The 14,540-nt window shown below is 32.3% G+C and overlaps 1 protein-coding gene across 1 annotated transcript; it reads left to right on the top strand.

The window, feature by feature from the left end:
- The first annotated feature begins 65 nt into the window (after positions 1–65).
- LOC130626124 (uncharacterized) lies at positions 66–14,311 on the top strand. The gene is made up of 10 exons (XM_057441227.1): positions 66–2,124; positions 2,220–2,581; positions 5,000–5,241; positions 5,719–5,866; positions 6,435–6,643; positions 7,530–7,663; positions 9,162–9,214; positions 10,450–10,500; positions 10,615–10,793; positions 12,237–14,311. Exons 2-10 carry the CDS (start codon positions 2,269–2,271, stop codon positions 12,402–12,404), a joined length of 1,497 nt encoding a protein of 498 aa, XP_057297210.1. The 5' UTR covers positions 66–2,124; positions 2,220–2,268; the 3' UTR covers positions 12,405–14,311.
- Positions 14,312–14,540: the final 229 nt, after the last annotated feature.

Genomic DNA, 14,540 nt, shown 5'->3' with positions numbered 1-14,540 from the left:
AATATAGAGTGGTATTAAAGAAGAGGTTTGGAATTCTTCTTACACAGCAACCTAAAGAACAGTACTAAAAGAAGCATATTTAAGAAGATCTGCAAACATTGTTCATAAACAAAATTCATGATTTCATGCAGACTTTTACTTAGTTTATTTTTATGACATGTATAAGAAGTGCTTAAAGAATGGTTTTAAATTTAGAATGTGTTGTTTCACCTGTTTTTAATGTCTAAAAATGTCTGTTTTACATAAAAAAATATTCTTATAGCCTTCAAACAGTGATGTGTTTCAGTGGGCATTCGTTTTTATTAATAAAGATTCATTTTAATGTGTGTAGAAAAACTAAATTTTATTTTGTTTTCAGCTAGTTTGTATACAGCAAGTAAAAATTCCGTAGGCCGTTTTTTTAAGTTTGAGTCTTGAATATTTTTCTTTCTGGTTCGTCTAATTTCATTATTAATAGCCGTATTCTGTCTGTTTGTGTGCAAGAAAACAGTCCTGCTATGGACAGAGAAAGGGGGAGAGGTAAAGTTGACAGTGTTGGTAGGGGTTAAAAATGTTGATTGTGACATTTGTAAACAATCCCCTATAGGTGCATTTTATCAGGAGGAACCACAGAGTAACTTCATAACATGTGCGCAACATAACAGTGTGGCAAATAAGTAAGATGGGCTTTTCCACGGGCTGATGCCGGAAATTAAAGACGGGAAAACTCGTGGATTTATCCACTGGCTGTCAAATAGTACTCATCTACTAGAATTTTCTTATCTTTTATATATACTTCTGTTTTGTCACTTTCACTTTTATTATTAAGAGGAAATACATTTATTTTGGTTTAAGTAGTGATGCACTTATCGTTTTCTGAATGATGCTTAGTTTTGTGATTCTCTTATCTCTTATTATTTAGCACCGCTACCAAAGTTAAGAAAATTTGATACTACTTCCAGCACATGTATTAACTATTGTCATTAACATCAATATTTACAACCCATTTACACATGCTAAGTATTTAGCATGGTCTTGAAGCTTACACCCATCAGCTGTGTAACATTTTACTATCAGAACTATAAATGCAACAGTATTCTTGATGGGTTTTGAAGGTGTTTCCTCAAATGTGAAATATTGAACTTCATTATCTTCTTCTCCCATATTCGACAAGTTTTTTAATGTGCACAGAAAAAAACAAAGAGAATGGTCCAAAGTTAGTCTTGCAAGAAGTAACCTCCCTTCTTTCAAAAAGCGATATGTGCGGCATATTCAAAAAGTGATATATGTGTAGTATAGTGTTAATTCAGGGAAGGTAGTGGGGCTCAGCCATCTTTTCAGGCATTTGGCCAAGATTGAATAGAAAGAATAATATTAATGGGATGCAGATATGTAAATTATATGTAACTATAGTTCTTATAGCCCATAAAAGAATCTACAGGACCGCCTGGTCATCACATTTTTGCCTATCATATATATATTACCTATACCAGAACCCATTTTCTGTGTTTTTGTTCAACTGGTGGCATGAAAATGTCAACTACTTTTTTGGGGGTTCGAAATAAAGCTGTGGTGCAACCTTTTTGAACAGAATTCTCAGAATTCAAAAGTCTCAAATTTAATAATATAAAAATTGCTTTGTAATAATTCTTTTGTTATGTAATTGTAATCTTATGTTTAAAACAGACATATACAAGGGCTAGTTTTATGGCATAATGCTACTTATCAGCGCGTTTGTATATAATATTCTTTGATGGTGGGACTTAACCTTTGCTGCTGTAAGTGTAATTTTAACTTAGAAGTGGATTTGATTTTTGTAGGTGAGAGTTCTGATTTTTCTGTGTGTAATAGGTGCATCTTTTTATATTGTGTGTGCGGAGAACTCCTGCATAATACTGTCTTTCTGTTTCTTTTTTTTTATTTTTTATTATAACTCAGACCAACATTTTTATGACCTCATAAAACTTTGTTATCAGATAAAAAGCCACATTAAAATTCTTTTCAAATGGGATAATCTTATTATAATGAATGTCGTCAATGAGATTTGAAAAGGTTTTTAAATTATAATAACACATTTAAATCAATAGTTCTCATCTCTTTGGTAATAATGCTATATATGTGAATAAACTTCCTACAATGTTCATGGTATGTTGTATATACTTTCTAGCATATAGGAGTAGGCATTACAGTATTTCTCATCAAAGTTATGTGATTAGAAAAAAATGATTTCTTTATTGTAGAAATTTTAAAAAGGGAAATGTGCCACACTGGAAAAGTATTTCAACCATTATGAATTTGAAAATATTTTACACAGTTATATGGAATGTCCTGTTTTTGGCTGGGTATGACGGTTATACCATATTTGACGTTGTTCGAGCAGCTAGTGGCGTAAAAGACGGAGTTGAACCCTATGTACCAGTTAATTATTTTGCAAACAAAAATCCACTTTGTTTTTTTACGTACTGTTGGGATCGGGCAGGGAAATGCATGGAATCATACCAATGTTGTGAATGTCAATGCAAGAGTAGCAAAACATTTTTTTCATCTTCCACATCGTGTTACAGTGGAGCAGACATGACGAGTGCAATGAATGATGTTGTTGGTATGTATGTTGGTTAATTTCAAAGTTAAGCATCCATGTCTATTTTGAGAAGTTATTTTGTGACATGTTTTGCGATTTAGGGTACTCCCTGTTTTTATACATCGTAATTTTATGCAGAATTTTTTTTTCGGGTACACCTCAGATATGAAGCCAATGTAATGGTTTTCGTTACACTGTAGTATTCTAGAGCTATACATCATAGATATTTTTCCTGCATCATAATGAAATATTTATATGCTGTAATGGTGCATATACAAATTTTTAATTTTTTTTTTATCTCTGTAAGGTTATTTATGATGTTTTAACGAAAATTATTGGTGGTGCTTAAGCTTAGTAAAAAAGCTTTTTAATCGTTTCTCGGTTGAATATATTAAAAATTGTTAGTCCTTGTAGTCCTGCACATTTGGGCACTGCAGGTGCAGCATGGTTTCACAAAATGGCTCATATCTCATGATATAAAAGGCTTTTGAAGTCCAGTAAAGGTTTAAATGAAAGCTAATAGAATTTTCTATTATTTTCCCCCCAAAAAATTCTAATTCTTAATTTTTATGTAACCCCCCCCCCCCCCCCTCCATCCCCAGCAAAGAAATATTAATATAAATAGATTTTCAAAATAACCAATGTGAATTTTCTTTTAAAAATTCCAATGATATCAATTATTTAACCAAAAATATGCAAATTTACCTTAGAATACAATATAATAAAGAAAAGGAATAGAGCTAGAAAAAAATTTATAATACAACATCATTTCTTTTAAAAATGCATGAAGATTTTTTTTCAATAAAATAAAACAACAAATGCTATATAAACTACGTATAAAAAACAATTACATATAATTAGTTTTTAAGAAACCTATTTCTATAATGTGTTATAAAATCTTTTTGTATGTGGTAGATTTTGAAGCATTTGTCTACACATGATTGTACTTTGCACTGTTCACATTCATAGATAGTTGATCTATATGTACTCCCTACACATAAAAATCACAAGGTTGTGCGTTATCCCAAGATCGGTTAATGGAAAATTATGGACACCAGTATAAAGAGCCAACACGAGACAATAGTTTATGCTAGAGTCAACTACTTTGTACGTTTTAATGTGGTTCTTGTTGATTTTCTTTTGTCGATTATAGCATCTGAAGTGAATTCTTCCCTTAAAAGGGATGCATCCCTCATCAATAGAAAGGTTTTGACGTTGTAACTATACTTCGGCAAAACGTGTTGTTACGTACTTGTAGAAATACACAAGCTTCTTAAAGGGTCATACCCGTCTTTATCATCTCCCTCAGTTAAAAGTGAAGCTAAGTGTTCATTATCTTCTTTGTCATACTCTGTATCAATACCTGAATCGAATTCGTCAGCAAGCATTGTATTCTTCAGAACGACAACCTCAAAGGGAGTACTTCCCTTTTTCGACGGTCACCATCTTATTTTGTTGATAATAAAATTCTAGAGCTTTCTAAATGTAATTTTGACTAATTTTAACAAGATTTTGCACCAATTAACTTTTGAGAACTTCAAACCAAGCATTCATCTTTCTTTTGGCATAATTATCATGATGACAGGGCATTGATTTTCTGTTCATAAAAATAATTAAGCGTCAAAATCTTGCATATATGCAGGATTTGTCTAATGTGACAAATGCGGTATATCGCATATATGCGGGATCCGCATCACAAGGGTTAACTTTGTAAAACATTTTTTTAAAGGTTGTAGATATAAAAAAAATTTGGTGGTGAAATCTTCATAAGAAAGCTTTTTAATCGTTTCTTAGGGACCATCTCAACATGTTTGTATGTTATTTTATCATCATGCGAAGCCATGCAAGTGCTTTGTTTTAAATAAAAAATTTAAACGAAAAGTACATATGAACTTTTTTTGAAAATGATACACACTGAAACAATGTTTTTTGATAGAAAACAAACATTGATAAAAAACTAAAAAAGTAATTACTATGCAATGTTTTTAATGATAAAACAAACTTCAAAAGTACTGACTTAATTACAGAAAATTATTTTAATGCAAAGCCATAAAACAAAAGATTTAATTTGTTTTAGAAGTTGTAACGAATTTGTTTAAAATTATTACAATTAGCTTTTGATGCTTTTAGAACAAAATACAACAGTGTTTAAACTTCATATTTGCTCTTAAAGAAAAACGGGCATTGTTAAGCTCCATTAGTGTATTGATGCTTTTAAAAACTTTAAGTGAAAATAAAAAATTCAATCACCCGATGACTAAACAATCTTTTGTTTTCCCTAAGTAGCTAAGCATTGTTTGGGTTGAAGTGCAAAAAATCAGTTTTTTTCCACAATAAGTGTAGTATAATAAACCCAAAACATTGCTTCTTCAGAAAATGTTTGTATTTTATTCTAGTTACTACAATTTTTATTAACAATATTTATTTGTTCTTCTGTAGATGAAGCATGTCATTTTGTTTCCAAAGCAATGGGATATGCTTATGTACCACTATTTTCTGATTCAAAGAAATTTAAAAACATTGAAATATATTCTGCCGATAAATATGTGGAGAACATGATATCGTGTCAGGCTGGTCCTGTATATGTTTATGATTACCATGGACATAAGCTGCTGTACCACTGGAATGAATGCAATGAGATGTTTCACCTCTCCAAGAAAAATGGAAAATATTTTCTTCAAGTACGAATTTATTGTTTTCATATGTGGTATATGGTGAATATGTTTTTAGTGTAATTGAGTCTGAATGTATGGTGAATGTAAAGATCATAGTAACACACTAAACATGAAACAGACTTACACAAAATTTGACTGGCTTTAATGTACAAGCGTGTCTATACACAGTAAATGATACTGTGCTATCCCATACAATTTTGTTTATTGGTTTATTGCCATATCAGCAAATACATTCAAGATAACATATTTCTTGAACATTGATTCAATGGAAGCCATTAAAATTCATGTGAATATTTCAAACCATAAAACAAAAGGGCATGCAACGAAGTTGTCCTGTTTAAAGTGCATTTCTTTATCAACCTCTTCATTGACAGCTGTTGTTGTGTTTTTGTACATAATGTTTTAACGATTATATTATGTTATAGTATCAAAAAGAAGTTGATAATTAATTTCTTTAATATAGTTTGCATTTAATTTTTATAGTGGACATCAGACGTAGAATCTGAGTGGACAGCAATTAAAGGCCAGCTATTATCCGTAGCTGTGAGTTGCACATCGAGTAATACAACACTTACTGGACCATCATATTCATCATGTTTCCTCTTTCAAGTAGAAGGCAAATATAAACAAGGTACAAGGTTTTCATGGAAATCAATCTAACTTGTGTAGTTACAGTAAAGTAGCCTTTTTCAAGGTGATTGTCTAATAATAATGCCCTAATTTCTGATGCCGGAAGCAATTCGTGCCAAAATTATATTCCATGACAAAAAAAAATTATTGCTTGGAAATAAAAATAATTTAAAAAAATATATACAATATAATCTTCTATTTTCACTTTTAGTATTTATAGGCTGCTATAACTGAAGTATATTTCACTTGTACTAATTTCCATGCAGAGAAAAAAAAAACTCTTTTGCACATAGGTTTAGCAATATGGATGTTTCACACATAATTTTTGTACTAAATTTTGTGCACTAACAAAAGCAAATACTTAAAAATTAGTACACACTTCTATAAGTGCTAGGGGTATCTCATATTCGTAAAATTGGGTCAGGTTCATCAATACATCCTTTACAAGGTTCATAATTACCCAGGGCCACTTTTACTCAAAAACGTTGTTAAATTTTTCATGCTAGACACTGTTATTGTGTCTATGCATTGATTATCAATTTAAAACTCTTGTGAATATTACACTATAGGTGACCACTGGGAAACTCCATCTAAACGTCCATTGCATGCAAAGTGTCCAACAACACAACCAGTAACTACACAGGTCTCCTCCACAACAGAAACAACAAGAAAAGTGACAAAAACAGCAAAAGTGTCATCAACACAAATGGTGAAAACAAAAACAACTGTAATAGCTCCACTAACATTTACAACATCATCTACAACGCATAATACTACAGTATGTTTCTTTGATGATCTTAATATCTTGTAGTAAAATTATTGCAGGTAGTCTACATAACAAATGTGTTCTTTGAATAAAATCTACAAAAGAGTGCTATAATATGCAAAGCATTTTTACTACCTCGCAGGGCTAGTATTGATAAAGAGACGTAAGTGACTATCTTTGTCCCTTTTGGAGATTTCTGACGTCACTATCATGTATCATATTATGCTTGCCAAGCAAACATTTTGTGGATTGATAAAGTTTGTATTTTCATGAAAGGAATTTTTCGCAAACAAAGAATTTAGATGTGTAGGGAATTTCTCACAAACAATAATACGATCGTGTTCTCGGATTAAAATGAGATTTGGTACAATGTAAAAGCAAATCATGTGGAACTAGATGCTGGTTTTTTTTATTTTATTTTTTTGTTCACACATCATACCTGCAGTAAAAGCCTAAAATAAATTTCAAGCAAAATTGCTCATCAACCTATGTGCAAACACGTGGGTAGATACAACTAAGTTGGTCACTAGGACTCTTCATGATTTCTTTAGCAGAACACACAAATTGTCAAGAAATTCCTTCTCAGTGCTTTTTACTCCACTTAACACGCTTTATCCCGGATGCCAATCGTGTAATTTTTTCATGACCTGCTTTGTTGTGTTTTTGGAAAGGAATATGTATGAATATGAACTTAAATTGTTTGCAATGTTTCTTTCTCAAAAAATAACATTTGTTTGTAGTCTAACAATCAATAAGCATGTCCAGACAGGGTTTTAATTATTTTCGCATATGCTTGTTGTGAAGATAAATAAGTCTAGCTCGTATGCTATTATAGTAAAGTAAAATTTATTTAGACTGTTGTTTTTCGAGCTAGTTTACATATACTATACTTCTTTAGATTGCTGGAAAACCAGATGGCAAAAACGACCTAAGAACTGTACATATTGTTTCTATAAGTGGAATCCTTGTTTTGGTTCTTGTGGTGCTGGCTGTGCTTCTTGTTGTGTTTTTCAGGTGTCGAAAGAAACGAAAGTATGTCTGTTTTCATGTACACTTTAAAAATGAACCGTATACCCAGTCCAAAAATCTTTTCACTGAATGAGCAATGGCTCAAATAAAAGCAGAAATTCTTGTGTATTTTCTGGTTTAGTCACAAAACTAAACTCTCACCAAAAGTTCAGCTGAGCTGTCAATATTTAACAAGAAAAGGCTGCACGTGTTAACAATCACGATAACAAAACCATGTTGATAACTTTTGCGGTAACAGCAATGCTACAGAGAGCTTGCCTCAAGTGTTTTTTACAACTGTTTTTTACAACCAACAACATCAAAAATTGGTGTCAATGATGCCAAAAATTCACTTTGACAAGTCTTGCAATTGATCACGGATTGACAACAATTAGTACAAAGAACATTTTTGTCCCCAGAATCTCTTGGCCACTGAGACGTTTATCATGAAAAACAATGCTATGGGAATGAGGGTTGACAAAATGCATGAGAATTCTGTAAACTTACGGTTATTTTTTCTTTGTTTTCAAAATACACTGTCTATGGATAAACGATGTACAATGTTCTGTTTTATACTTTTTATAAAACTCTTACGTCAAATTACGTCAACACATTTTGCGCACAAATGCAGATAAACAAAACGATTGTGTCGTGTTGTGAAATGAGAACAATATACTTATATTTTTATATTTTAAATTTGTAAACACTGCCTTCAAATGAAATATAACCTATGATATAATCAGCGTGAAAAGTGAATGTATTTTATATGTAGTTCTTTTTTAATGAATTCTGGAGAGTTGAAAATTAAAATTCCTTAACAAAAAATGTGGTTTCAAGTTATTAAAATAATAGTACTTTGATTTTTTGTGGTTAGTAATGATTGTCTTGGTGATAAAAACAGCAAGAACTTACTTATCAAATCTCCACTAGGTGTTTTTCCGTATCACAAATTAAAACGTCAACAGCTCAGACAAAAAAGTAATCAGAAGATCAGAAATTAATTAAAACTCATTGCCTGAAACCATTGGTAACAAAACATTAAGTCTACTATGAGCCCAAGCCGTAACCAAGCTATCATGCTATTGTGGTTGAATGACGAAAGAAGAAGAGCAATTCTGGAATCAGATCATCTATCTCTGTCTTCGCTTCCATATTTAAGAACTGAAATAACTGTTTCATTATTGACAATAACCCTGCAAGAATTATTGAAAATGCTGCACGTAACAAAAAATTCCCTCTTATTTAGCAGTACTTGATTTCAACACATGCTATAAGTAGAGAATATATACCGTAATCATCCGAGCAAGCGCCCTGGGCGCTTATTGAATATTTGTATTTTTTGCATGGGCGCTTATTCGAGGGGGGGGGGGGGGGGGCGCTCAAACAATGCTGGGCTCTTAATGGGATCATTATGGTATATACCTTTCGCAACTAAAAGCATGCACAGATTAACTTGTGGAAGAAAAATTAGTTGCAAGAACCCTCCATAAAGTAAATAACCCGAGAATGTTGTTTTGTTTAGATTAAAGAACCAATCCAGTACTTCTGTTCATTTGGTCAGAGAACCTGCTAAACGTACGTGTTGATTTTTTACCTGCTGTATGAAGCCATGTAATGCTCTATTTGGTGTGAGGAATACATCTGTGTAATGAATGATAACTGTAAGATTCTGCAAAATTAAAGTAAAACTTAGAGGGATCTGCATTTTGGTGCAGGGGTAACACAAACATTAGGTCAATTGATTTTCTTACAGGTGTCAAATTTCAGCAACCATATTTCACCATTAAAATGTGCAGCTCAATTATTTACAAATAGATCTCCATTTTTTTTGCAAAACAGGTATTTGCAAAACCTCTATCTCCTTTAAATTTTTCTACACTTGATAACCTATACGACTTTTTGCATCATAATTTGCAACAAGAACGCCTGTAAGGGTTCAGGCGTTCAGTTGCTTTGAAGGTTTTACCAATAAATTTAGCCTTTATTTGGTGTTTTATTGTCAGGAATGCGCAATGAATATTTTTTCTGGCCACAGAGGCATACTGCCTTAGAAGTACTGTCGAGTCAACTTTCAAGTGTTTGCAGACTGACAATAAATAAATCTAAAAAACCATCTTCAAAGAATTGTTCAAATTAAGAGTCAAGATTTAAATGCTGGGAGCTGTAGCCCTTCATTCACAGACATCTTTACTAAAATTGTATTTCACAGAATGTGAATAAATTCCAATCCAACAATTATCACCTGACAAAATTTTAGGGCCGTTGAAATTCTGAGTTTTCAAAGTTTAGTAGTAAATCAACAAAATGCACCAAGATTTAAATTATAGTAGGACTTGAAAAACCCTTAAAAATTTAATTACATCGAGGGAAAAAATAAGAAGTAGGTTGTTGGGCGATATTACTGTTTGGGTAAAATTTTAGTCCCTGACCCATAGGAATTGTCGGTTTCCCCAAGTAAATTGGGGTGTGGTGGAAAGTAAATAAGTCCAATTATTTAGAAACAAGCACCTGTATTTTCTTTTATTTTATCTTTCCTTCTTCTGTAATCATTGAATTTATTAGTTAATATGAAACCAGTAAATGAAGTAGAGAGCAAATTGAAATGTGTCAATCAAAAATAGGTCAAAAAAAATTTTGAAGATTTTTTATCGAATTAAAGTTTAGGAGAAATTTATTAGTTAAGCCTTTCGTTGCTACGCCTCAAAATTAGTCACTCTTCTCGTTACTTTTTTCCGGATATATTGTTTAAAAAAATTTATCAGAAACCCTGATTAGTTTAAAATTATTTGACTGTCGTTTGCCTGTTTCAGCAAACACATACGTCGACCATTATGCTGTTCCAGATGCTATTATAAAACCAGGTAATATATTTTAAAATTCTATTTAGATTTTTGTGTAGAACCTGGCGCTAACTGCTTTCAATTATAAATGTTGCAAAATATTTAGTGAGAGGAAATGTTTTAATTGTGTTTTAGGCCGCACCGATGAATCTGGTTATTTAAAACCAAATAATAAAGAAATGGTGCAATATGTTGATATGGACGGCATAAAGGAGAAAAGTGACATATGCGGAGGAGGGCATTACGCAAGTATTCCTGACGCTAATGAATACGAAGATCCGCTACTTGTAAGAAAGAGTAGTGACATGTCCAAAGTATGTGTTATTTTTTAAATTACATTACAATCCTTTATAAGAACCGGTTTGTCATGGAGAGAATACAGTAGAGTCTCCATAACTCGAACCTCTATTACTCGAACGTCTCCTTAACTCGAACGAATTCGTTGGCACCGTGAAAGTTTCCTAATAAACTCTTATAAAAAAACCTCTACTACTCGAACCTCCATAACTCGAATGTTCCCTTAAGTCGAACAGATTATTTTGTCCCTTGAAGGTTTTTGACTCCATAACTCGAATTTTGTGGCATTTTGAAAAAAATTGATAAGTTTTCCTGATCATTTAACTCTTTATCATTTTCATATTTTAATGTTTACGTGTGTTGTGGGTTCGAATGCATGATTCGAATGTTTTGTTTGTGTTTCGAACGACAACGCTTTCTTAACCAATTTTCAAAAACAGAATTTCATAGCAATCTGACAAGGGCGTCTGTGGCAGGGTCAAAAAGAAGTAGAGCCGATAACAAGTCCTGTAAAATAAAATACAGTACCCTCAAAGAGCTTGAAAAAGGAACTGCTCCAAAGCGTTTTCTCGAAATTTGGAGAAAAAATGTTGGCTTCCCTAAAGGACTTAAATAAAAACATCAAACGAGATTATGATGATATTTGTAAACAATCAATTATAACTGATTTTTTTCGAAAAATTTGAGCAAAAAGCAACTAAAACGCTCTGTTTTTGTATTTCACCAACCCAGAACCCCCAATAAGTAAGACTACGTACTTAATATACTGTTTTTGTTCATCTGGTAGGCAGATAAGGGAAAGATTTTGAAAAAACTTGAAAACCTCTACTACTCGAACGTCTCCTTAACTCGAACGGTTTCCTTTTCCCCCTGGCCGTTCGAGTTATGGAGACTCTTCTGTATTACTAAAATTTCATCCTAGTCATTGTTCTTATTTTTTGCTTATTCCCACCTTTATTGTCCTTATAACTTGTTTCAATAAAAACAAGGAGTGTAGTGAATGATAAAGTATTGAAGTTGGTTTTCGACTGTTTTTTTTTATTTCTTACAAGATTACGTTTGGCAGAATTTGTATGATTTCATTTTGAATAAAGTCATTTAAACGTATATGTAGAAACAGGGTTTTTATTATGCAAGGCATGGACGAGGAGAAAAATTATCAACATGTTCGATTATTTGCGTTTTTAGGTTTTTTTTATAGAAATTAGTATGGATATATTTAGAGTAGCAACCATCTGTTACAAATATTTTGATTGAATCAGTTCCATTTTTTTTACCTTTCTCCAAACTGATTTCCAGTTGCAAACTGATAACGTTGACCTTTTTAGTTTTAACTGGCTAAACTTAAATATTGGTCTGTGTTTTAGTCAAAATCTTGTTTTGAATTTCTAAAGACAGTTTTCTCCCAGTGTGTTAAGAGCTATCATTTTCATTACGAGGTTGTGCATTTCTTTTTCTAGCGGCCGTTACCACGAAAGCCAACACGAGACTCCATGAGACAACAATTACTGGAGAACGAGAATCCGTATTATGTAACAACAGATTTTTGTCATGCAGCTAGTCAGAAAAGCGCGGATGATAACGACTTGTATAACATATACAGCTCTGTTACTGACCTTCGTAAATGATGTGAGCCAAGATAAGGTTTCAGCCGGGCAATTGAGTGCAGGATATTTTGCCTTATTTGACTATTTTTGGATCGGTTTTCTGCCCTCCAACTTTCGTGATTGATGTGCGTGCTTTTCTATCTATGATGACAAGCAGTTCTGTATTCCCTTGAGTTGCTCTGGAATCCCTTCAGTTGCTCTGGAATCTTTTTAGCATTGCAAATATACTTTAAATATGCGAGGATGTTCTCGAAATGTTCTTAAATCGTTTTTAATCACTGTCTGCTTTAATTTTACTTTTTTTAAGTTTATTTTTTGGCCATTTTTACCTTTGATGACCTGCTGTTCTTTGTTGATACCTTACGCAATGTTTGTACTTTGAATTACAGCTAACTAAAAGATTGACGAACTGCGTTGGTTTAAAAATTCCGTTTCGAGCCTATGCGCAGAGACTTTTGGAAGGGTGTTTTCGAACGATGTTAACTAGGTGGTATGTTTTCGCCTATTAGAGGTTGACAATTGAAGTTGTTTTCGTCGCTTTTCCTTGTAACATCATTTTTCTTATCGCAGCCTTTTTGTCACTCAAGTGTTAGAAAATTACGACTGTCTGGTCTTTATTTTCAGGGTTAATTTTTCAGAGAACAAATACTCTTTAATTTCTTTTCTTACCTATATTTTTATTTATCTTCTCCATTAGTATGTTCATCGTTTTTTTATGTTTAAAATTTGTCCAATCGTAATGTTGATATTAGCCATTACGTAATGAGTACGTCACGTATTTCTGCCACACCTTGATATGCAACTTCTGATCTTTGCGATATTCGCCAAGCTTAGATGTTGCCTCGGCAACTGTGAGAACCAATGGATGAAAGATGTATTTAATTTTTAGCATTGTTTAAAGTTATTGTAGTAATTTTTCATGCCGAATATATTTAAATTTTATTTTTATATCGTATAACCTACATTTAAAAAATGTATCTGAAAATATATTTGTTGTGTGTTACTTTGTGACATTTTTATAGAATAGATAACTGAATTTGTAACTAACGGAATGAGGTTTTTTGTAATTATTTTTTCTACTTTATCCTTCACGATATTGGCTTTTGCGATGGTGCTCAATGAACGTTGACCTGATGTAAATCCATGTGCGTACTTACTACAAATGTACATCCATGTGCGTACTCACCATACATGTACATCCATGTTCATATTTACCATAGATGTCCATGTTTGTACTTACTATAAATGTACATCCATGTTCGTACTTACCATAGATGTACATCCATGTTTGTACTTACTATAAATGTGCATTCATGTTCGTATTTACCTTAAAATGGACGTACAACCAACTTTCTTCCTTTCCACGTGCAAATTTTTAAAAATTGGTCCCATTCGGAGAGCCATCATTAATAGAACCAGTAACAAAGAATTTTGTATGCAAACTAGCTATTTATTAATTTTTGATAATGTATTAACCTTGAAGTAGTTTTTGAATCATAATTAAATAAATTTTGATGTAAATACCATAATGAACATACCATGTCGTAAGAAGAATTGCTAGTGTTTATAGGTCTCTGCAGTTTTTAAGTGGTTTGTTGATAGTAACCGTTTTTAGTGATCATTTTATGATTCATGACGTATTTAAAAATTTCGAATGAAGAATGTATTTAATACTTTAAACCCAGCAAATATCGCGCATCATTTATTTTTGCGCTGCAGATATTAACGCAAAATATAACTAGCGTGCATTTTAATGAGACACGAAATTTGATGGGTTGTATATTTTTGTATATAGTTTTGTACTGTTTTATCATTTTATATTTCTTTTTATACTCTCATAATCTTGTGTAAATACCGTTTGTTTAACAAATACAAAACCTGAAACCAGGTATCTTATGAATTTTACTCGAATACAAGACATTCTGCTATGTTGATTGTTTTAGATCACGCACAAGACAAATATTTAATCTCCTACAGGAGTAATCAGATTTATAAAAAGCGGAATCAGGAAAGTGTGAAATGTAAATGTATGCAAAAAACTCACTCTGCAAAGTCGCTACTTTTGCGCACAGGTAGGCTAGGTAAAGAGCGTGTAACATTTTTTACAAATCTTTTATCTCCTGCAACAGTAATTAGCTTTTTATCAAAAGGAAATCT

Source organism: Hydractinia symbiolongicarpus, chromosome 14 (assembly GCF_029227915.1).
Source record: "Hydractinia symbiolongicarpus strain clone_291-10 chromosome 14, HSymV2.1, whole genome shotgun sequence".
Lineage (NCBI taxonomy): Eukaryota > Metazoa > Cnidaria > Hydrozoa > Anthoathecata > Hydractiniidae > Hydractinia > Hydractinia symbiolongicarpus.
Note: the sequence above shows the minus strand (reverse complement) of the source record. Positions and strands in the feature narration are given on the sequence as shown.

Bases quoted from the DNA above. Each gene is read 5' to 3' on its own strand.
- LOC130626124 (XM_057441227.1), top strand. From the start codon at position 2,269: ATGAATTTGAAAATATTTTACACAGTTATATGGAATGTCCTGTTTTTG. The intron at 5,242-5,718 runs GTACGAATTTAT...TAATTTTTATAG, and splicing joins ATGGAAAATATTTTCTTCAA to TGGACATCAGACGTAGAATC. The intron at 5,867-6,434 runs GTACAAGGTTTT...ATTACACTATAG, and splicing joins AGAAGGCAAATATAAACAAG to GTGACCACTGGGAAACTCCA.